This window comes from Staurois parvus, unplaced genomic scaffold, assembly GCF_062004578.1.
Source record: "Staurois parvus isolate SC_StPar_1 unplaced genomic scaffold, SC_StPar_1.0 ptg000612l, whole genome shotgun sequence".
NCBI classification, from domain to species: domain Eukaryota; kingdom Metazoa; phylum Chordata; class Amphibia; order Anura; family Ranidae; genus Staurois; species Staurois parvus.
This window is the reverse complement of record NW_028318408.1, coordinates 532015-556802: the sequence shown is the minus strand read 5'-3', so window position 1 is coordinate 556802 and position 24788 is coordinate 532015. Positions and strand designations below refer to the sequence as shown.

The 24788-nt window shown below is 45.4% G+C and overlaps 1 protein-coding gene across 1 annotated transcript; it reads left to right on the top strand.

Annotated features, from left to right (window-relative positions):
* Positions 1–6505: 6505 nt before the first annotated feature.
* On the top strand, positions 6506–13261 carry LOC149449563 (killer cell lectin-like receptor subfamily B member 1B allele C). The gene is made up of 4 exons (XM_089693063.1): positions 6506–6572; positions 8166–8314; positions 8429–8529; positions 12832–13261. Exons 1-4 carry the CDS (start codon positions 6506–6508, stop codon positions 12935–12937), a joined length of 423 nt encoding a protein of 140 aa, XP_089549189.1. The 3' UTR covers positions 12938–13261.
* The last annotated feature ends 11527 nt before the right edge of the window (positions 13262–24788 follow it).

Sequence of the window (24788 nt, the reverse complement as noted above, 5' to 3'; positions counted from 1 at the left end):
TGATGGACTGGCCAACCATGTCTCCAGACCTAAACCAAATTGAGCATCTGTGGGGCATCCTCAAATAGAAGGTGGAGGAACACAAGGTCTCTAACATCCACCAGCTCCATGACGTCCTCATGGAGGAGTGGAAGAGGACTCCAGTGGCAACCTGTGAAGCTCTGGTGACCTCCATGTCCAAGAGGGTTAAGGCAGTGCTGGAAAATAATGGCGGCCACACAAAATATTGACACTTTGGGTCCAATTCGGACATTTTCACTTAGAGGTGTGCTCACTTTTGTTGCCAGTGGTTTAGATATTAATGGCGGTGTGTTGAATTATTTTGAGGGGACAGCAAATTTCCATGTTATACAAGTTGTACACTAACTACGTCACATTGTAGCAAAGTGTCATTTCTTCAGTGTTGTCACATGAAAAGATAGAATACAATCTTTACAAAAATGTGAGGGGGGGCTCACTTCTGGTACACTGGTGACTGGTCTCTTTTCTGAGTGAACCCCATTTACAGTCACACTCTGGAATCTATCCTTTAGCCAGCTGCATATCCACTGAACCACCCAAGGGCTAAGTCCTAGCTTGTACAACTTTTGTATTAGATCGTTATGTGGAACTGTATCACATTCCTTGCTAAGATCAAGATATGCCATGTCCACAGCACCACCCCAGTCCAAGACATTGGTAATATAATCAAAAATTCCAATCAGATTAGTCTGCTATGATCTCCCCTCAGTAAAGCCATGCTGCTTTGGATCCAGCAAGTTGTGTGTTTTTAGATGATCAATGATCCTTCGTTTCAGGAGTGATTCCATTAACTTGACTACAACCGATGTTAGACTCACTGGCCTGTAATTGCCAGCTTCTACCTTGCTGCCCTTCTTGTGGATCGGTACAATATCAGCTGTCCGCCAGTCACGGGGAACTTCTGTTAGAAGAGATTGATTAAAAAGATCAGTTAATGGTCCAACAACTAAACCTCGAAGTCCTCTCAGAACTCTGGGATGATCCGTCAGGGCCTTTTGCTTTATTAATCTTTAATCAAGCCAGTTTCCTCTGCTACCTCTGTCTCCGGAAATCCTAAAAATGTTCCATCATTGCTAGAACCAATATGATTTCCCAACTTATTATTGTTAGTATAATTTATTTCTGAGAAGACTGAACAAAAGTCATTGTTTAAGTGGTTTGCTACATCCAGGTCTCCCTCAATATAGGTGTTGTGCCCAGTTTTCATGTTAGTGATCCCATCGTATGTTTACTTTCTATCACTAACATACCTAAGAAGGTTTTATCTCCTTTCTTTGTAGATTTAGCAATGTCCTCCTCTTTCTGTGCTTTGGCAGCGCTGATAATGTGTTTGGCCTCCTTTTGTCTATTCTTATACTCTTCTCTGTCGGCTCCGCCTCCTGTTTCCTTGAATCTCCTATATGCTGATATGTTTTCCTTTACTAGCCTACTTATCTCTTTAGTGAACCATATTGGATTATTCTTCTGTTTAATCCTACTAACTTGCCTGACATGTAATCTAGTTGCCTCCAGGATGGTAGACTCTAACAGTGCCCACGGATTACTAACTCATTTTTCTCCAACCTTACAACTCATGTTTCAGATATTCACCCATTTCAGCAAAATTCATCTTTTTGAAATCTAAACTTTTTTTGTTTTTGTGTATGATTTTTCAGTTCTTATTTTAATATCAAACCAAAAACATTGGTGATCACTAGAACCCACATTTTCTCCCATCTCAACATTAGACAGTCGATTCTCATTTGATTGCCTCGGGTTGGACTTTTTACTACCTGCTTTACAGAAAGCCCATTCAGTGCTTCCATTGCATCCCTGTAAGAATCGGAGAATTCCAGTTAATGTCAGGCATGTTGACGTCACCCATAATCAAAACCTCCCCCTTCATTGCCGTTTGAGTTATCCCATCAATTAACAAGTTATCATAACCTTTCAACAAACATTGGACTCTGCTATACCAAGTACTTCCTCTTGTTGTCCATTATGCACAGGAAAGACCTCCGAAAATGTAACTGTACAGCCGAACTGTTGAAGATCCTGTCCCAAATACTGAAAGTCCTTCTGTACAGAACACACATCATTCTGGGACAAAACATTTGTGCCAAGGTGAACAAAAACATCAACATTGCACTCTTCACCAGCTTTTTTGACAATTTTTAAATACGCCTTTTATCTCTCCTAACAGTAGCACCAGGTAAACATCTAACTTCCTTTGACACTTCCATTCTAATGACACTTTGACATTTCTTCTAACTTCCTTTGACATTTCCTCTAATTTCCTGTGACATTTCCTTGAACTTCCTTTGACATTTCCTCTAACTTCCTTTGACATTTCCATTCTAATGACACTTTGACACTTCCATTCTAATGACACTTTGACATTTCTTCTAACTTCCTTTGACATTTCCTCTAATTTCCTGTGACATTTCCTTGAACTTCCTTTGACATTTCCTCTAACTTCCTTTGACATTTCCATTCTAATGACACTTTGACATTTCTTCTAACTTCCTTTGACATTTCCTTTAACTTCCTTTGACATTTCCTTTAACTTCCTTTGACATTTCCTCTAACTTCCTTTGACATTTCCTTTAACTTCCTTTGACATTTCCTCTAACTTCCTATGACATTTCCCCTAACTTCCTTTGACATTTCCCCTAACTTCCTTTGACACTTCCATTCTAATGACACTTTGACACTTCAGTACTGAGTGTCAGGAATATCCTCCAGTATTTCTATCCACACAGATATCTCAGTCACCTTCATCCGATCACCATGGAAGGTGTTAGAGCAGATGATGATTGTACAAGGGCACGATGGGAGTTGTGAATGTCTGTGAAATCTTCTTGTTCTATTTTCATCATCCAAACCCATGGTGTCCTGAAATCAGGGGCAAGTTTTAACTGTTTGAGCTAAATGACTGAAGCTTTGAATTGTTAAATTTCTGGGGTAAAACATCAAAAATGTGGGTGAGATATGATATCCAAGGCCACCACCGCTGCCTAAATAAGAAGCAATATGTCTTCATCATTATAGTCCAGCTGAATGTGAACAACTACCATTAGATACACCATGACCAGGATACACGAGAACCTTCACAGACAACACAGTTCATCTTTTTATTTAGTAGAAACACTAAGTGCCTTCTCTTTGCATGTAAAACCAATATACTATCTTACAAAACAGTGTATCCTCCGTGAGACAGAATAATATATTACTACTCAACCATAAAGTGTACCAACAAAAAATGATGAATTTAGAATAATGTGATGTGAAAAATGTTATCTGCCCCTAAAGTGAAAAATCACTTGTGACCATATGTTAAAGTGAGATACGGAGCTACAGTCAGGTCCATAAATATTGGGACATCGACATAATTCTAACATTTTTGGCTCTATACACCACCACAATGGATTTGAAATGAAACAAACAAGATGTGCTTTAACTGAAGACTGTCAGATTTAATTTGAGGGTATTTACATCCAAATCAGGTGAACGGTGTAGGAATTACAACAGTTTGCATATGTGCCTCCCACTTATTAAGGGGCCAAAAGTAATGGGACAATTGGCTTCTCAGCCGTTCCATGGCCAGATGTGTGTTATTTCCTCATTATCCCAATTTCAATGAGCAGATAAAAGGTCCAGACTTCATTTCAAGTGTGCTATTTGCATTTGGAATCTGTTGCTGTCGACTCTCAAGATGAGATCCAAAGAGCTGTCACTATCAGTGAAGCAAGCCATCATTAGGCTGAAAAAACAAAACAAACCCATCAGAGAGATAACAAAAACATTAGGCGTGGCCAAAACAACTGTTTGGAACATTCTTAAAAAGAAGGAATGCACCGGTTGGCTCAACAACACCAAAAGACCCGGAAGACCACGGAAAACAACTGTGGTGGATGACCGAAGAATTCTTTCCCTGGTGAAGAAAACACCCTTCACAACAGTTGGCCAGATCAAGAACACTCTCCAGGAGGTAGGTGTATGTGTGTCAAAGTCACCAATCAAAAGAAGACTTCACCAGAGTGAATACAGAGGGTTCACCACAAGATGGAAACCATTGGTGAGCCTCAAAAACAGGAAGGCCAGATTAGAGTTTGCCAAACGACATCTAAAAAAGCCTTCAAAGTTCTGTAACAACATCCTATGGACAGATGAGACCGACATCAACTTGTACCAGAGTGATGGGAAGAGAAGAGTATGGAGAAGGAACTGCTCATGATCCTAAGCATACCACCTCATCAGTGATCATGGTGGTGGTAGTGTCATGGCGTGGGCATGTATGGCTGCCAGTGGAACTGGTTCTCTTGTATTTATTGATGATGTGAATGCTGACAAAAGCAGCCGGATGAATTCTGAAGTGTTTCGGGAATATTATCTGCTCATATTCAGTCAAATGCTTCACAACTCATTGGACGCCGCTTCACAGTGCAGTTGGACAATGACCCAAAGCAGACTGCAAAAGACACCAAAGAAGTGGAATGTTCTGCAATGGCCAAGTCCATCACCTGACCTGAATCCGATTGAGCATTTCACTTGCTGAAGACAAAACTGAAGGGAAAATGCCCCAAGAACAAGCAGGAGCTGAAGACAGTTGCAGTAGAGGCCTGGCAGAGCCTCACCAGGGATGACACCCAGCGTCTGGGGATGTCTATGCGTTCCACACTTCAGGCTGTCATTGACTGCAAAGGATTTGCAACCAAGTATTAAAAAGTGAAAGTTTGATTTATGATTATTATTCTGTCCCATTACTTTTGGTTCCTTAATAAGTGGGAGGCACATATGCAAACTGTTGTAATTCCTACACCGTTCACCTGATTTGGATGTAAATACCCTCAAATTAAAGCTGACAGTCTGCAGTTAAAGCACATCTTGTTCGCTTCATTTCAAATCCATTGTGGTGGTGTATAGAGCCAAAAATGTTAGAATTATGTCGATGTCCCAATATTTATGGACCTGACTGTATACAAGCATGCTATGTAAACAGTATTCCAACTGTGATATAAACATACAAGACCTAAAAGTGATATAAATCAATGAGTCCAAGAGCAAAATAAAAACAAGAACAGGAGTCCTTCAATGTCTTTATTCAGTCCAAACATTTTTACCAAGCCTAAATGTCCTCAACTGAGACATCCTTACCTAATATAAATGTCCCAACCCAACCCAAACAACCTCATCCAAACCAAATGCCATGACCCAATCTACACATCACTGATGAACAGGGCAGTCCTGGTATCCTGAAATACTGTGGCTGCACCTACTGATGTTGATGAAACAATTTTACTGGAATAAACAGTTTTTGGGGCTCTATCCTCTTGGTGTTCTGCTCCTGTTCATTGTTCTTCTTCAACCCTTCCTTCATCTTTATGTACTCTGTGTATTTCCAGAATCTATCAGTGAGGTTGTGGGCTCTGGATCCAACTACCTGAATATGATCCCTACAGCATCCATTGATGAGCATATGGTCCGGGAATCTTCTGTGTATGAAAATATGGTCGTATCACCATCCAGCATCAGCCCTACGACATTCATCTCCCAGCATGTGACCCCAGCATCATCCAGAAAAAAGCAGGTGGTCTATGGAGCATCCCGCTATGGTTGTCTGCTCCCTGCGCTGTTCATGGCATTGCTATTGATGATTGTCATTCTGCTGTCAGTCCTGATAGTTCTAATAGTTTCAGGTAAAAATAAACTCCTCAGGGGTGGGGCTAATTGTACATACTAAATATACTGAGAGATAAATCGGTGCAGAGATTCTGAATTGTATAAAGCAAGTCTATCCAGAAAGACATCTAGGTGTTGATGGCTATTTCTAGTAATACTTTCCCTCACAACTGCTTCCAGGTCTCCTGATGTCCAGTTGCCCCTGTGTTGGAGACCAGATTTTCCCTGAATGGGAAGGTTTCTTATCTGGTTGATATTTTGGATTGGTCATGGCCAGGGGCGGACTGACAACTCATGGGGCCCCCGGGCAATAGGAGATCATGGGGCCCCTGTATCCTTGCCCAAACTCAAAAAAGTCTATGAAAAAGGAACCAGGGGCATCTCATGGGGCCCCCTACTGACCCCGGGCCCTCGAGCAGTGCCCGAGTTTCCAAATGGTCAGTCTGCCCCTGGTCATGGCCAATGTAAGCTGGGTCTGCTTGCAGCTTAGTCCTGGTTCTGGTCTGATAACAGAAGTCCAGGAGACAAATGACCAGTGTGACCATCAAACCCCACTGTGCGCCATTTCATACCATCAGAAGAGTGACAGTTCTCTAGAAAAATACCTCTGTATTGTACTGTACAGGAAGTATTATAGATGGGAGACGGGCAAGAGGCTGCAGTCCCGTCTGCACATTGTTCCTGAATATGATTCCTGCTTCTCAGGACTTGTTCCTAATGGTGGATGTGTATCACAGGAAAAGAGAGAGACGTCAGGAGAGATGACACCGACACCAAATCCCACCTGTGTGTGTCAAAGGAAGAACCGACTACAGATCTACCGATGAACAGAAGCCAACACTGCGACCAATGTGAGCAAATCTACCTCCAGAGAGAGCAGAACCAACAAGGTGATACCGCGTCCCTCCATCATTACTGACTGTCTCTATCATTCCATATTACAAGACGGTCTCTCCTGTGTCCGGCTGTATCTCCATCATTACTGACTGTCTCTATCATTCCATATTACAGGACGGTCTCTCCTGTGTCCGGCTGTATCTCCATCATTACTGACTGTCTCTATCATTCCATATTACAAGACGGTCTCTCCTGTGTCCGGCTGTCCCTCCATCATTACTGACTGTCTCTATTAGTCCATATTACAGGACGGTCTCTCCTGTGTCCGGCTGTCTCTTCATCATTACTGACTGTCTCTATCATTCCATATTACAGGACGGTCTCTCCTGTGTCCGGCTGTCCCTCCATCATTACTGACTGTCTCTATTAGTCCATATTACAGGACGGTCTCTCCTGTGTCCGGCTGTCCCTCCATCATTACTGACTGTCTCTATTAGTCCATATTACAGGACGGTCTCTCCTGTGTCCGGCTGTCTCTTCATCATTACTGACTGTCTCTATCATTCCATATTACAGGACGGTCTCTCCTGTGTCCGGCTGTCTCTCCATCATTACTGACTGTCTCTATTATTCCATTTTACGGGACGGTCTCTCCTGTGTCTGGCTGTCTCTCCATCATTACTGACTGTCTCTATTAGTCCATATTACAGGACGGTCTCTCCTGTGTCCGGCTGTCTCTTCATCATTACTGACTGTCTCTATCATTCCATATTACAGGACGGTCTCTCCTGTGTCCGGCTGTCCCTCCATCATTACTGACTGTCTCTATTAGTCCATATTACAGGACGGTCTCTCCTGTGTCCGGCTGTCCCTCCATCATTACTGACTGTCTCTATTAGTCCATATTACAGGACGGTCTCTCCTGTGTCCGGCTGTCTCTTCATCATTACTGACTGTCTCTATCATTCCATATTACAGGACGGTCTCTCCTGTGTCCGGCTGTCTCTCCATCATTACTGACTGTCTCTATTATTCCATTTTACGGGACGGTCTCTCCTGTGTCTGGCTGTCTCTCCATCATTACTGACTGTCTCTATTAGTCCATATTACAGGACGGTCTCTCCTGTGTCCGGCTGTCTCTTCATCATTACTGACTGTCTCTATCATTCCATATTACAGGACGGTCTCTCCTGTGTCCGGCTGTCTCTCCATCATTACTGACTGTCTCTATTATTCCATTTTACGGGACGGTCTCTCCTGTGTCCGGCTGTCTCTCCATCATTACTGACTGTCTCTATCATTCCATATTACATGACGGTCTCTCCTGTGTCCGGCTGTCTCTTCATCATTACTGACTGTCTCTATTATTCCATATTACAGGACGGTCTCTCCAGTGTCCGGCTGTCTCTCCATCATTACTGACTGTCTCTATTATTCCATATTACGGGACGGTCTCTCCAGTGTCCGGCTGTCTCTCCATCATTACTGACTGTCTCTATTATTCCATATTACGGGACGGTCTCTCCTGTGTCCAGCTGTCTCTCCATCATTACTGACTGTCTCTGTTATTCCATATTACAGGACGGTCTCTCCTGTGTCCGGCTGTCTCTCCATCATTACTGACTGTCTATTATTCCATGTTACAGGACTGTCTTCTAGATGTCCAGATCTTTGGATCACCATCAATGACAAATGTTATTTCCTCTCTAAGAACAAGAATTCCCATTCACAAAGCAATAAGGTCTGCGAAGATCTTGACTCCAGACTGGCCATGGTGAAGGAGAAGAACATACGGGTCAGTGTCGGGGTCACCAGGTTGGGTGTGGGGTGGATATCAGCAGTTCTCAAGAGACATCCAGGAAAGTGATGAGAATACAGTGAATAATCTGTTGTGTATTGTGTCCTCCAGAGACTGGTGACCATCACAGAAAAGGAATTCTGGGTCGGATTAATCCATTATAACACCCTTGATGGAATGTGGATAGGAAAATGGATAGATGGCAGCATGGAGTAAGTATCACAGGACTTTGTTTCCTCTTACGCAGTAGACACACACAACCATTCCGTAGAAGTGTCTCGGAGTGCCTGCTCCTCTCCTGGCCCCCCACCCCCCGCTGCCTGTTGTCTTCCCCTGTGTCTCTGCACACTCCGCTCCCCCTCTTGTCAGGACTTGTCATCCTGTCACAGCATTTGAAGATAGGCTGCACAGGATGAGAAGTGTCACCTCACCCCCCCCCCCCCCCCGCCCCTTGTCACCTCCTCGCATCCTGCTGCAGCCTTTGAAGACAGGCTGCGCAGGATGGGAGGAAAGTTACCCCTGTGGCAGGACTCACACCTCTCCCTGCCATACAGGTTGGTGCAGGGGCCACCGACCTGTTGCCACGTGCCCCCCCCCCCCGGCGGAAGCAGCGTGGGCATGAGGCTTCCCGCGCCTTGCACACGCTGGAGACAAAGGCCGCACTCTCGAAAGTGCTGCCCGTGTCAAAGGGGCGTGCCTCGTTGCCTGGCAACGTGGCGCTGGACCGGACGTTGCCAGGGAAACCAGGAGCGTCCCGCCCAGCCTTAAGAGGGCCGGAGCAGGACTCTACGGTTGTTCATTCCGCTGCCTGAAGCTGCTGGGAGGTCTGCGCTGAGGCCAGACTCCCGCAGCCAACCCCACTGAGCACTCTGCATAATACTCCAGGGAGACTTAGGACTGTTACCCACTGGGCACTCTGCTAATATTTGGGGCTCAGGAGGAGTACCCGCTGCTACACTGCCTAATACTGTGGGGCCAGGATTGCCCATGCTGCTGTGTGCCGGAAATACCCGCTGTGTGGAGCCTCTGCTGTGTGCTGAGGAGTGTCGCTACCTGCTGTTGGCTGCTGTAAGCCAGGACTGTAAGTGTCCTTGCCCCTGTTTTCCCCTGTATGGATTGTCCGTGAACTTTCCCACCTTACTCTTCCCTGCCTGGATTACAATTTAGCAGAGACTCCAAGTTTGCCCTCCCTGGGGCTGGATTACAAATAAATTGGGCCCATTCCCTGCTCCTCCCCTGCTCTGGGTACTTGGGTGCTACCCTCAGACCCAAATTGAGTGATTGGCATAATTCAATAAAGCTTTGAGTGTTTATCACCTTCTCTGTGTGTTCTGTCCTGCCTACACTCCATCACAAGAAGTACCTCTGTATGATGTCATACTTCCTCCTTCTTCATCTTCAAGGATTTGCACACATTCTGATTGGATAACAGAACAGAATAGTTCTCTTTACTGAACCCTGACAGCCAATGTGAAATCAATTAGTAAGTTCACATACAGTACGTGGTGTTATTACTTGTTAGCAGTCCAGGGTATGACAGATCTCCTATGGGGGGTCTCTTGTGTCTGCTCTCTGATGGCATCTCTCTCATCACAGATCTCTTATGGAGGGTCTCTTGTGTCTGCTCTCTGATGGCATCTCTCTCATCACAGATCTCTTATGGGGGGTCTCTTGTGTCTGCTCTCTGATGGCATCTCTCTCATCACAGATCTCTTATGGGGGGTCTCTTGTGTCTGCTCCCAGATGGCATCTCTCTCATCACAGATCTCTTATGGGGGGTCTCTTGTGTCTCTCCCAGATGGCATCTCTCTCATCACAGATCTCTCATATCAGCTCCTGTACAATGACTCTCCTATACCAGTTCTCTTAAGGCACTCCTCTTCTGGCACCTATCCTATTGCACCTCATTTATGGCCCTCCTCTTCTGGAAACTATCCTATGGCAGCTCTCTTATGGCCCTCCTCTTCTGTCACCTATCCTATGGCAGCTCTCTTATGGCACTCCTCTTATGTCACCTATCTTATGGCAGCTGTTTTATGGCATGCCCCTTCTTGCACCCCTCCTATGGCAGCTCTCTTCTGGCACTCCTCTTCTGTCACCTATCCTATGGCAGCTCTCTTATGGCACTCCTCTTCTGGCACCCCTCCTATGGCAGCTGTATTCTGGCACCCCTTCTAAGGCAGCTCTTTTATGGCACTCCTCTTCTGACCCCTATCCTATGGCAGCTGTCTTATGGCACTCCTCTTTTGGCCCCTATACTATGGCAGCTGTCTTATGGCACTCCTCTTCTGGCACCTCTCCTGTGGCAGCTGTCTTATGGCACTCCTCTTCTGTCACCCCTCCTATGGCAGCTGTTTTATGGCACTCCTCTTCTGGCACCCCTCCTATGGCAGCTGTCTTATGGCACTCCTCTTTTGGCCCTTATACTATGGCAGCTGTCTTATGGCACTCCTCTTCTGTCACCCCTCCTATGGCAGCTGTTTTATGGCACTCCTCTTCTGGCACCCCTCCTATGGCAGCTGTCTTATGGCACTCCTCTTCTGTCACCCCTCCTATGGCAGCTGTTTTATGGCACTCCTCTTCTGGCACCCCTCCTATGGCAGCTCTCTTATGGCACTCCTCTTCTGGAAACTATCCTATGGCAGCTCTCTTATGGCACTCCTCTTCTGTCACCTATCTTATGGCAGCTGTCTTATGGCACTCCTCTTCTTGCCCCCCTCCTATGGCAGCTCTCTTCTGGCACTCCTCTTCTGGCCCCTATACTATGGCAGCTGTCTTATGGCACTCCTCTTCTGGCCCCTATACTATGGCAGCTCTCTTATGGCACTCCTCTTTGTCACCTATCCTATGGCAGCTCTCTTATGGCACTCCTCTTCTGGCACCCCTCCTATGGCAGCTGTATTCTGGCACCCCTTCTAAGGCAGCTCTTTTATGGCGCTCCTCTTCTGACCCCTATACTATGGCAGCTGTCTTATGGCACTCCTCTTCTGGCACCTCTCCTGCGGCAGCTGTCTTATGGCACTCCTCTTTTGGCCCTTATACTATGGCAGCTGTCTTATGGCACTCCACTTCTGTCACCCCTCCTATGGCAGCTGTTTTTGGCACTCCTCTACTGTCACCCCTCCTATGGCAGCTGTCTTATGGCACTCCTCTTCTGTCACCCCTCCTATGGCAGCTGTTTTATGGCACTCCTCTTCTGTCACCCCTCCTATGGCAGCTGTTTTATGGCACTCCTCTTCTGGCACCCCTCCTATGGCAGCTCTCTTATGGCACTCCTCTTTTGGCACCCCTTCTATAGCAGCTCTCTTATGGTACTCTTATTCTGACACTTATCCTATTGCACCTCATTTATGGCACTCCTCTGCTGACACCAATCCTATGGCAGCTGTCTTATGGCACTCCTCTTCTGGCACCCCTCCTATGGCAGATGTTTTATGGCACTCCTCTACTGGCACTTATCCTATGGAAGCTGTCTTATAGTACTCACCTTCTGGCATCCCTCCTTAGGCAGCTGTTTTATGGCACTCCTCTTCTAGCACCACTCCTATGTCTGCTCTCCCATAGCACTACTCTTCTGGCACCTCTCCAATGGCAGCTCTTATGGCACTCCTCTTCCTGCACCTCTCCATTGGCAGCTCTCCTACGGCACTCTTCTTCTGGCACCTCTCTTATAGCAGCTCTCCTACGGCACTCCTTTTCTGGCACCTCTCTTATAGCAGCTCTCCTATGGCCCTTCTCTTCCTGCATCTCTCCTATGACTGTTTTCTTATGGCACTCCTCTTCTGGCATCTCTTCTATAGTAGCTCTCTTATAGCACTCATCTTCTGGCACATCTCCTATGGCATCTCTCTTATGGCACTCATCTTCTGGCACATCTCCTATGGCATCTCTCTTATGGCACTCCTCTTCTGGCACCTCCTATAGCAGGTCTCTTATAGCACTCCTGTTTCCTGTCGTGGTTTTTCCATCCCAGCTCTCTTGTTCCAGCTTCCCTATGGTTGCTACATGAGATCTCCTATGGAAGCTCTTTTATTGCAGTTTTCCTATGGACGCTCTTCTATGGCACCCTTCCTTTGGCAGCTCTGTTATGGCTGCACTCCTTTGGCAATTCTCTTAAGGCTGATCTCCTGTAGCAGGTCTCCCAAAGAAAACCCTTTAATGAAAGCTCTCCTGTAGTAGTCCTATGGCACCCCTCATTTGACAACTCCAATGTGCACTCCCATGGCAGCTCTCTTACAGCTGCTTTGTTAGAGCAGATTTCCCAGGGCAGTCCTCTTATGGCAGCTCTCCCAAGGTGGTTCTGTCTTTCAATGGGGCTGTTATGGGCGCTAGTCACCCATCTGAAACACATCTGTGACGCCATTCCCCTGCATTGGGACTGGACATGTTATATCTGGGCAGCGCCCTCTATAGTATCTGTGTGGCCCCTGTACATATTTCTCCCCCTTCCCCATACTACTGCTTATCAACAATGACTGTGGGAATGCTCTCATCTGATTTAAACCCCTTTCTAGAAATGTCACTGGAGGGGCTGGAAGCTGTGCCAAGTTTGGATCTCACCTGAGGCTGGAGAACTGTTATAGAGAACTGTTCTATATCTGTGAGAGAGACCCTGTATGACCGCACTGATCTGAGGAACGCTGTGTGACTGCACTGATCTGAGGAACGCTGTGTGACCGCACTGATCTGAGGAACGCTGTGTGACCGCACTGATCTGAGGAACGCTGTGTGACCGCACTGATCTGAGGAACGCTGTGTGACCGCACTGATCTGAGGAACGCTGTGTGACCGCACTGATCTGAGGAACGCTGTGTGACTGCACTGATCTGAGAAACGCTGTGTGACCGCACTGATCTGAGGAAGCTTGGGTGAAAGTTCTGGTCTCTGGGTCACTATCTTGAATTGTATATAAAATACAGATGGAGCCATACTTGTATTTTGCTATTTCATGCTTATTTCTGTATTTCTCAAATAATAAAATGTTTGCTTCCAATATGTGTTTACTGATTACTGTAAGATTAAAGGAGAAGAAAACTTTTCTCACGCAGTCCTCAGGTGTTTGCTCCGAGGAGAGTGTTTGTAATACACTGGAATGGAGGTCCTCAGAGGAGTGTGGAGAGGAGATGTTATGGAGAGGAAGGATAGAGGAGGGGAAAGGAGAAGAGAAGAATGGAGGAGACTGATAGGGAAAGGCGTAAAAAAGAGGGGAAGGAAAAGAAATGGATGGCAGGAGAATTAATAAGTGGTTGGGGGGGGGGGGAAGAAGCAGAAGAGTGAGGAGGGTAGTAAAGGGGAATGGAGAAGAGTTGAATGATGAAAGTGGAGAGAAGAGCTGGAAGAGGAGAAAAGTAGAAGGCGGAGGAATTAAAAAAAAAGGGGGATGGGGAAAAAAGTGGAAAGGAGAGGAGAGGTATGTACTGGACGTGGTGGGGAGAGGAGAGGAAGAAAGGGATGATGAGGAGTGGGGGATGGATGAGTAAAGGGGTGGTAAGGGGACAAGAATTGGAGAGGAAGGGTGGGGATAAGTGAATGAGGGTGAGGATTAGTGATGAGCTGAATGTACCTGGGATGGGTTCAGTTCACCAAACATGAGTAAAGGTCAGGTGTCGAATCTGAACCCCACTGAAGTCAATGGGAGCCGAATGTTAAAAAGAGCTCTGGTCTATTTTCTAGGCTACCAGGGAATGAACTGTAAAACAAATTAAACGGGGGGGGGGGGGTAGTCTGGTCACTGCCAGTGGGGGGAAATGTAAGAAAGCAACAATAACACACACAAAAAAAGATGGGGCGCAGTGACCTTAGTAATGCATAAAGTGAAACTCCACTAAAAACCCCTTCACACCGACATCACACAAGTATGTGGCCTCACAGAGCTGGGCTTTTTTCCGTGGGGCCATATATATGTGTACCTGTCTTTGTGCTAAGCCCACCGCACAACGCGCTCCCAGCACAAAAACAGGGTGTCACTGAGAGCCCCGGGTCCCGTTCTAATGATCAGGACCTGGGAATCCTGATTCTGGGTCAAATGATCGCTGTGATAGCCTCTGATTGGCTATCACAGTGATCAGTCACTGTACAGCCCATTCCCCTTGTTTTTGCTTTCTCTCTGAATGAAGGAGAGAGATACATTGTATCATTATATACATTATATTATACAGTGTATCATTATACACATCCCGTTATACATTGTATCATTATATACATCCCATTATGCATTGTATCATTATATACATTCTATTATACATTGTATCATTATATACATCCCATTATACATTGTATCATTATATACATCCCATTATACATTGTATCATTATATACATTCCATTATACATTGTATCATTATATACGTTCCATTATACATTGTATCATTATATACATCCCATTATACATTGTATCATTATATACATCCCATTATACATTGTATCATTATATACATCCCATTATACATTGTATCATTATATACATCCCGTTATATATTGTATCATTATATACATTCCATTATACATTGTATCATTATATACATCCCATTACACATTGTATCATTATATACATCCCATTATACATTGTATCATTATATACATCCTATTATACATTGTATCATTATATGCATCCCATTATACATTGTATCATTATATACATCCTATTATACAATGTATCATTATATGCATCCCATTATACATTGTATCATTATATACATCCCATTATACATTGTATCATTATATACATTCCATTATACATTGTATCATTATATGCATCATAGTATACATTGTATCATTATATCATTATAGTATAAGAAAAAATACCTAGATCAAGGTTTGATCTAGTTCAGTGCCAGGGTTAGTGTTTGGGTCAAAGGTCAGGTTTTTTTTTTTCTTTTTTAATCTTGGTATCAGTGTCAGTTAGTATCAGTGGCAACAATTAACATATACTATACATATATGGTATCGCTGCAATTGACAAGAGCTGGACAATGTATTTTGGGTTGTTCTTTGTTGGTAGGTTATGGTAGTAACAAGAAACACAGCTCAATTAAAAAGAAATGTTACTATTTTGGGCCAGTTTTCCTTTGATAATAAAATAATCAGGAGATCTCCATTGCCATTTACCACCAAATGAAAGCCCAATTTGTCTTGAAATAAGACGCAGTATAATCCACCCGGATGTACAAAGTATGTACGGTGTTACTAACATGTCAAATTGTGCTTAGACATTAAGATTTGTGTTACCCTTAGGCATGAAGGGGTTATATAACATGCCTGGGGGAGGAGACCTGCTCTTGTCTGCCATGTGGTGCATTTGTACAAAGTAAACAACCTGACCTGGAATTCCATTCATCTATATATCCTAAATGAGGGTCTGCTATAGATTTTAATCAGCCCCTCCCCCCCCCAAAAAAAAAAAAAACCTGAGATTCCCTCCTTTATTCATACCAGGACATTCCAGTCTTGGTATGAATGATATGCGTTCCCCTACTCATTCACAAAAAAATGGAAACAGTTAAAATAAAAACACACATAGAGTTTTTGGCAAGTCCTGCAAAAAAAACAAACAAAAAAAATAAATGTCCCATGGTGTTTGTCCTCCATCAATCACATTGTCCAGTGATGTAGATCCACATCAGTCACCATGCCTGATGCCCACCAACCAGCCAAAAGAAAATGTAATGCTGTCAACTGAAACGTGTCTGTGTCCTTCATTTCCTTCCTGTCCAATGATGGGTCTGGAGGATGACAGCAGATATATATGTATCACGACCCCCAAAGGAGCCACTGTTGTTCTTGTCCCCCGGTCCTAGTGCCAACAACCCTCCCAGCCGTACAACACACTCTGGCACACCAAGGCTGAAGAAAGAATATTTATTTGCCTATTTACCCAATAAAGCAACAGTAAAGGTAGCAACCATGAACAGTCACAAACTAAGGCAAAGACAAGGCTATAAAGTACAATGCAAAATAATACCACCAAACTATCTGAAAATGCTAACACACACTCTGAAATGTGATGGTTCAATACTACAGCAAGAACAGAAATATAGTATAACGCCCTCAAGGTTGGCTAGATAGGCTGCTTGTATTTTGTTTTGTTTTTAGATAGAGGCTGAGAAGCAGTCTGGGATAAATCAGCCTGTGAATGAGGCAGGAAGTCACCTCAGGAAAGGCTGGGAGGCTCTAACAGATCAGGGTTTCTGGAGCCCTCTCACCTTTCCAGAAACCTGAGAGCTTTCTGAGGGGTGGAAGAGGGGAGGAGGCCCAGATCTGCATGTTTGAGGGACCTTGGCCAATCCCCTGGCAGGAGGCTGAGCATGGTGACCAAGGCAACTCTCAAATGTGGTAGAGCCAGGCAGAGGTGTACAGTTTCAGATGGAAGATGGATTGAGGAAGACTGGACTGTGGAGCCTGGGAGGGGGCCCCAGGGAGGGGAGCCCACCTACAGGCAGGTCACTGGAGAAGAGGATCTCCACTGCCTCAACGTCTCCCAGGGAGGACAGCTTGTGCAGCAGGGAAGGAGCACGCCCAGAAGAAGGCCTGAAGGTGGCCACCAACCCACCAAGCTAACAGGAGAGGACAGCCCCTGGGCTGGATAAGTGGAGAGGGCAGTCAGGTGCAAGACCCAACTAGCTTCTCCTTTGGGACTGTTCTGGGTGAAGAGGAGGAATCATCCGGGGTTTGAGGAGGTACATTGGAAAGAGCCTTTAGTGCTCTTCAAGGAAAGACTGTTGCTATCTGCATTTTTGTACATAGCTGCTAAAGAGTTTGTTAAGGAGTTTTTCATCGTGTTCTACAGTTCCTCAGACACCCCATGTACCCCTAAACCCCATCCAAGTTTAACCTCTTAATAAAAAAACAACAAAACCAAGTTTAAGGACTGTTTACTGACTCCAGTGTGCAAAGTGGGGAAAATGCATTTTGCCTGGCCTTGCAAAGCTAAGAGGGACCCAATCAAATCCAGTGGCCCCTAAGGGGGTAGTGCTACAATAGTAACACTCTATATCACTCTCAGGCAAAACAGCACAACTATCAATACATGAGGACAGCCAACCGGCCCCTTCCCAATGTATCTGGGTAAATCGGTGTCACTCAAAAAAAAAAGAATTTACCCACAAGGACCTAATTCTAAAGCAAGGTCCCTCAATGCTTCACTGGCCAATGGGGAGATAACTGATGTTGGCATGTGCTGGGGCCCAATGTCTTGCATTGTTGTGATAAAATAAATTTGTAATCCCAGAAGGGCAACACAGTCCAACCAAACAGGCAATGAAGGAAGGCTGTGGCCAAGAGGCCTCTTACCAGTCCTGCTGTCTTCAGGGCGCCCACTGTAGTCTCTTGAGAGGTCCAGAGGTCCACCTCTTAAGCCAATGAATATGGGCCCGTCCCTTGCAGGTAGCAGGTCTAGAACTATGCCCGGAGCTGCACATTCAGAAACCTCAGGATCTGGTTATAACACTCTGAATGACAGGGTCCTGGATTCAGCACAGCAGACTGGATACAGTAGGTAGTCCCACAGCAGCACAGCACATGATTCAATGGCAGTAGCAGTCCCTCAGTCTAGTCGGCAGCGCTTGTCTCTTATGACCCCTCGGCTCAGAAATACAGGGCTTGGGTGCAGCACAGCTTTCCTTTACAAGCTACACATCAGCAATGGACAGAGGTCCTCCTCCCTCTTCTCGGAATGGAAGAATCAGATCCCTAGAACCCTGAGCTTTTCTAGACCTTATCATGCTCAGCTCCTGGGACTTGTGGTCCTACACTATTCTACAACACTGAGCTCAGGCTCTCTGGGGACTACTACCCCCACACACAAATCTTTGCTCCTTCCAGCAGTCCTCATTACTCCATAGAGTAATGGAGGGGATGAGTGGGGAGAGTATTGAAGGAGAGCACAAAAGAAATACCTTACGGCACCACTCTAAGCTAGAGATGGAAAAAGGGAGTTACTCTACCGGCAGATGAAAGAAGGAAGCAAGTGTCCAGAAGCAACTCCAGCAGCAGGCAATTCAGTAGGGAAATGGACACCTCTCAACTGACCCCAGGAGTCAAATGTATGGGATGGCCTGAGCCACCACTCTGACCACGCCCTCTGATGTGTTTCACCCCACCCACCAGGGGCTGTGATCAAACCCCCGGTGGGCAGAGTGAAACCCGTCAGAGGCTATGGCTGGATTGGTGGCCATTCCATACATTTGACTCCTCGGTTGAGCGGCATCCATTTCCCTATTGAATTGGCTGATATTGAAGGAGGGGAGGAATGGGGAGTGTAATCAAGGGGAGGAGTGAGGAGATTAATAAAAGAGAGGATTGGAGAGAGCAATGGAGGGGAGGACTGGAGAGGGTATTATAGGAGGGGATAAGTGGGGAGAGTAATGCAGGGGAGGAGTAGAGATAGTATAGATAGTAATAGAGAGCAGGAGTGGGAAACGTAATGCAGGGGAGGAGTAGAGATAGTAATAGAGAGCAGGAGTGGGAAGAGTAATGCAGGGGAGGAGTAGAGATAGTAATAGAGAGCAGGAGTGGGAAGAGTAATGCAGGGGAGGAGTAGAGATAGTAATAGAGAGCAGGAGTGGGAAGAGTAATGCAGGGGAGGAGTAGAGATAGTAATAGAGAGCAGGAGTGGGAAGAGTAATGGAGAGGGGGGGTGGAGAGACTAGTGCTCCTGCAACAAAAAACAATAAATGCACATTTTTACCTGCAAAAAATGTGCATTTATTATTTTTTGTATAAATGTGAACTTATCCTTTAACTATGTAGTGCTACCCTCATAGGAGCCGCTGGATAGGAGGGGTCCTTCGTTCTTTGCCTTGACTTTTTCACGAACCTCAGCCCCTCAAACACACCAGGTTGGGTGTAAAACATACAATATCACAGGAAATTACTGAAAGTAATACTTAGTACCCAGTAGTAGTGTTACATCAAACAGAACAGGCACCAGACCAGGTAGTAAAGGCAACCGTAATATATTGTCACCCAGTATGGTTGGCAGCTAGGCAACCATAAAATGGATTGTTGATGTTAATAAAATAATTTAGCATACATAATTATTAATGTAACGACTAGGCTTAGGATGACATTTGGTGTTCAGATCAGCATAATAGTAGCAAGGTCAGCTCAAGTGCAGCAGTGAAAGAGTAAAGTTTAATCTATCGAGTGCTGGAACTATACTGCCAGAGCGCATTATGGCAGCAATGCTAGTCCTAGACTGACTGGGTATGCATTGTTCAAAAGAGAAGGAGAATGGTAGCAGTGGAGCGGGGGAACAAAGGGGGCTTGTAGTATAATTATTACTGGGGGGGCGGTCCTTTGAGATGTTCATCTGCTGGATAACGTTAGGGCCCTTTAAGAGCATTGGGGCACCTAACAACAGTCCTAGTCAACCTGCATGCAATATAGGTGCAGTGTAGGTACAATATAATCTCAGCACAGTAGCAAAATAGATGAGGTTCAGATGTGGTAAAGATTCAATGTAATGCGGTATAGGGTTGATATAGAAGCAGGTTAGATTTGGAATAAATGCAGTATAGGGTGTGGTTTGGATTGAGTACACTAGGTGTCCTGCTCTGAGTGACTCAGTCCCCGCTAGCAGTATCTGTAATGGGTGAATTGCCCCCTCACCAATCTTGCTGTAGAAGGTGGAGGTCCCTTTGGTTTAACCTTGAAAGTATGCAGTGATCAGCGGTAGGAAGCAGAGGGTGAGTGGATGCTCCAGTCTCCCTGCAGCAGCAGTTCAGGTGCTGTGTTGGGGGGGTTGTGCGTGGTGGGGCTGTGCTGACCTTTCCAGTCTCTGCTGGTATGGTCTCCAGCTGCCAGGCAGTAGTGTTGGGCTTAGTGTTCAACTCGAACATCGGCTGTTCGTGTGTTCGCCGAACACACAAATGGTAAGGGCATTTGCTCGGCTGTTCACCCGCCGAGCACCCCACAATGCACTGCGCTCTCACAGTGCATTGTGAGAACCATGATTGGCCAAAGCAGAACACCCCGGGTCAGGTGCAATCACAGCACAATGCACTGTGAGAGCCATGATTGGCCAATCATGGCCCACGGTTAAGGCCACACCCGACATTATCTGTATAAGGCTGCTTACACTGCAGCCTTATGCAGTGTGTTTTGGGACACTGCCAAAGACAGAGGAGAGAAAAAAAAAATGTCATAATAAAATAGTAGTTAAAAATGTTAATATTTAAAAAACAAATAAAACAAAAATACGTTTAAAAAAAAGAAACAGCTTGGGTCTCCCCCCCCCCCAAAAAAAAAAAACATACCAGGCCATTTAGGTCTAGGTTAGGAGGAACCCCACCGTATTTTTTTTTTTTTTAAGTGCGTGGGATTCCCAGTAGAAGCCATACCAAGCCCTTGAGGCCTGGTAGGACTTTTAAGGGGAGCCCCACCCCCCAAAAATAGGGGGGGGAGTGTGGGGTCCCTCCTAAATTGTCAGGGCAGGGGCCGGGGAACGAACAGGCAGGCCTAACAATGTAACGCACTGGCTGACGACAACCACCACCCACAGACCGAAGTCCCTCAGGGCGCGGAGTCTAAGTCCCAGGCTGCCCTTCACCAGGGCCCCTGATGGTGGGGATGGACTTGACGCAGCCAGGAACCAGGTCGCGGCCCCCGAGACACCTCAGCTGCGGTAATGGCTGCCGCCAATGGCGTGTAGCAGGTGGAAGAGACAAAAGAGTAGTCAGACAGGCCGAGTCAACAACAATAGGACAAAACAGTACAGGACAGCAGACGAGAATCACAGGTCACGAGCCGGGTTCAGCAACAGAGGGTCAGATCAAAGGAGAACACAAAGAATAGTCGAGTACAAGCCGAATCAGATATCAGGAGAGTCACGAGAGTCAGAACAGAGTAATAGCAACACAAAGACACAAGACACAAGTGCAAAGAGCATGTGCGGAACACAGGCTTATATGTCATCAGCCACACCCCTCTGGGGGATGGACCACAGAGACCTGAAGGCATAAAAGGATTCCCACCATGCACAGCAGAATCCAAGATGGACGACAGCACATGGAGTAACATAACCTCAGGGAAAAGGTAGGACCTTGACATAAATTCAGAACAGACTCTTGATCCGAGCACAGGTCTGGCAGGGCAGGAAAGGGGAGGACAATCGAGAGCCCCCCTTCTCCCTGCAGAATGCTGATAGGGACAAGGGCCTCTTCACCACAACCCCCTTTAAGAAGGAGACCCCTAGATCCCAGCCCCCCCCCTTGTGAATGAGTAGGGGTACACAGGACCCCTAATCATTCACCAAAAAAAATGTGAATAAAAACACAACAGTTTTTTACAATACCTTTATTTAAAAAAAAAAATGCCCCCTGAAGTAGATCCAATGTCAATCATGATGCCGCCGACTCTTCTTTCTTTCAGGCAGTGCTGATCTCTACTCCTTCCCTGAGCTCCCTCCCCGACTCCAGCCTAGTCTTCTTCCAGTCTGTCTCCTTCAGTATTTCCGGCTGGTCTAATTCAGTGTAATATTTGTTCAGGGTTACTCTTTAGTAAGTGTGAATGGGACTGTGTGTACAGGCGACTATAGCAACACATTACTTCAGCTTTCTCATGTATCTTCCCTTTACTGTAGTGTTTATATAAAGGCTCCCATATACAGTTGTGTTGAAAATACTAGCAGTCAGACATCGCTAACCGGATCAATCACTGTTTTTGGTGGAAATGATATTTCTACGCGGCAAATAATTTCCTAGCAGGTGTAGTAGAGTCATAGAAATCCAACAGACCCAACAGTCATGACATGCATGCTGCTGATTCTGTGTCATTGAATCACTCATTGAAAGGGGCGTGTTCAAAATAATAGCCGTGTGGAGTTAGTGAGGTCATTCATTCTTTGAAAAACAGGTGGCAATTATTGCCCTTATTTAAGGAAGGAAGGCAGCAAATGTTGTCCATGCTGGTTACAGTGCATTTCTCTCTGAAATTCTGAGGAAAATGGGTCGTTCCAGACATTGTTCAGAAGAACAGCGTACCTTGATTAAAAAGTTGATTGGAGGGGAAAACATATAAAGAAGTGCAGAAAATGATCGGCTGCTCAGCTAAAATGATGGCAAATGCTTTAAAATGGCAACCAAAACCTGAAAGACGTGGAAGAAAGCGAAAAACTACCATTGGAATGGATAGAAGAATAGCCAAAATGGGGCGGACTCAGCCAACAATCAGCTCCAGGAAGATGAAAGAAGGTGTGGTGTGACGTTCCCTGTGAGGACTCAGCCAACAATCAGCTCCAGGAAGATGAAAGAAGGTGTGACGTTCCCTGTGAGGACTGTTACAATTAGAAGACGCCTATGTGAAGCCAAGCTATCTGCAAGAAGTCCCCGCAAAGTCCCACTGTTGGGAAAAAGACGTGTGCTGAAGAGGTTACAATCTGCCAAAGAGCACATTGACTGGCCTAAAGAGAAATGGGGCAACATTTTGTGGACTGATGACAGTAAGATTGTTCTTTTTGGGTCTAGTGGGCGGAGACAGTTTGTCAGACGACCCCCAAACACTGAATTCATCCACAGTACACTGTTAAGGCCGTGAAGCATGGTGGTGCAAGCATCATGATATGGGGATGTTTCTCATACTACGGTGTTGGGCCTATTTATCACATACCAGGGATCATGGATCAGTTTGAATCCATCAGAATACTTGAAGAGGTCATGCTGCCTTATGCTGAAGAGGAAATGCCCTTGAAATGGGTGTTCCAACAAGACAACCACCCCAAACACACCAGTAAACGGGCAACATCTTGGTTCCAGACCAACAAGATGGACGTTATGGAGTGGCCAGCCCAATCCCCGGATCTTCATCCAATAGAAAACTTGTGGGGTGACATCAAAAATGCCGTTTCTGAGGCCAAACCAAGAAATAGAGAAGAACTCTGGAATGTGGTCCAATCATCCTGGGCTGGAATACCTGATCACAGGGGCCAGAAGTTGGGGGACTCCATGCAACACAGATGTACAGCAGTTCTCAGAAACAGTGCGACTACAACCAAATATTCATGAAGTCATTCAAAGGAAAGCAAAATCTTCAAACATTTCTCAGTTTATATAGTGAATGTTTGAGTTTGTAAAGAAGAATACAAACATGGCCATTTTTTGTCTAATATTCACTTTTCTTCAATGTTTTTGGAGGAACAACACAAATTTGATGTATTTTTCTTCATGTTGTGATTTGGAATAGAATGTGTCGTGTTCCCAATGCATTTGTGTGGATGGAAAGAAAAGGATTAGAAGGATTTTCAGCTTTTTTCACTTTTTTCAACACACTGCTATTATTTTGAACACAACTGTACTTCTACCTACAGAGCCTTTATTATCGTTTTTTCTTTTCTATATAATATCTAGTTTTAATTTAGAAGTTCTTGTTGGAAAGGTTTGAAAAGGGTGCAGAAGTGAACTCGCGATAGGTCCCCAATATATGTCACCGGGTCCTGGACACCAGAAGTGGGAGGAGCATAGTGAATGGTAATGGATAGTGTAATTATGCCCTTCTCCTCCCCCTCTCTTCATTGATAACGTATCCTGGAAAGGGCAACACTCTTCTTACCTGCTTCACTTCTCCCTGATTGGAGTTCTCCTTTATGTCACTATGAATGGGAAGGAAAACTTCACCAAATTTCATATATTAGACAAACAGATTTACAATGTTAAAACCATGGAAACCATTTTTATAAATCAGTGAAATACAGATTGGCAGGAAAAGTGCCAACATAGGAATGAAGTGATCCACCTGACCCAATGTAAATGGCCCCAGGATCTTATTCTATAAAGGTGATGGGGCCCCCAGTTCACCTTTTTGCCTGGGTTCAGTAAAGACAGTGTCCCTGACTGATATAATACAGACCCCCCCCCCCCCCCACACACACACACACACACACACCCGCACTGCTGTCTCCACTTCCACTTCCATCCAACCCTTCACACCCAGAAGATGGCTGCAATCAATGTGATCCCATCAGTGGATTTCCATCATTCCAAATCTTTATCACCAAACATGGCAGAGCTGAATGATGAACTCACTAATCATCACAGATGTGTAGATATTTTTTTTCCTGGGGGTTCTGTCCAGTATACACCTTTCCACTCTCCCATAATACACACTTATAACCCCCCCCCCCCCTACACACGCACACACAAACACTCACACTCTGGGGAGGATATTGGACCCCCTGATACCTACATCCCAGGATGAATAGTCTACATCCCAGCTGCTGCCACAGTGACTCTCTGGTGAAGAGCTTGGACCCCTTATCCCCTCTTATATCTACACCCCAGGATGAATAGTCTACATCCCAGCTGCTGCCACAGTGACTCTCTGGTGAAGAGCTTGGACCCACATATCCCCTCTTATATCTACACCCTAGGATGAATAGTCTACATCCTAGCTGCTGCCACAGTGACTCTCTGGTAAAGAGCTTGGATCCCCTTATCCTCTTATATCTACACCCCAGGATGAATAGTCTACATCCTAGCTGC

What these genes read in the sequence shown, in the direction of transcription:
- LOC149449563 (XM_089693063.1), top strand. Translation starts at nt 6,506, where the DNA reads ATGAACAGAAGCCAACACTGCGACCAATGTGAGCAAATCTACCTCCAG. An exon ending in TGAAGGAGAAGAACATACGG is followed by an intron (nt 8,315 to 8,428) that starts GTCAGTGTCGGG and finishes TGTGTCCTCCAG; the next exon opens with AGACTGGTGACCATCACAGA. An exon ending in TGGATAGATGGCAGCATGGA is followed by an intron (nt 8,530 to 12,831) that starts GTAAGTATCACA and finishes ACCCCTTTCTAG; the next exon opens with AAATGTCACTGGAGGGGCTG.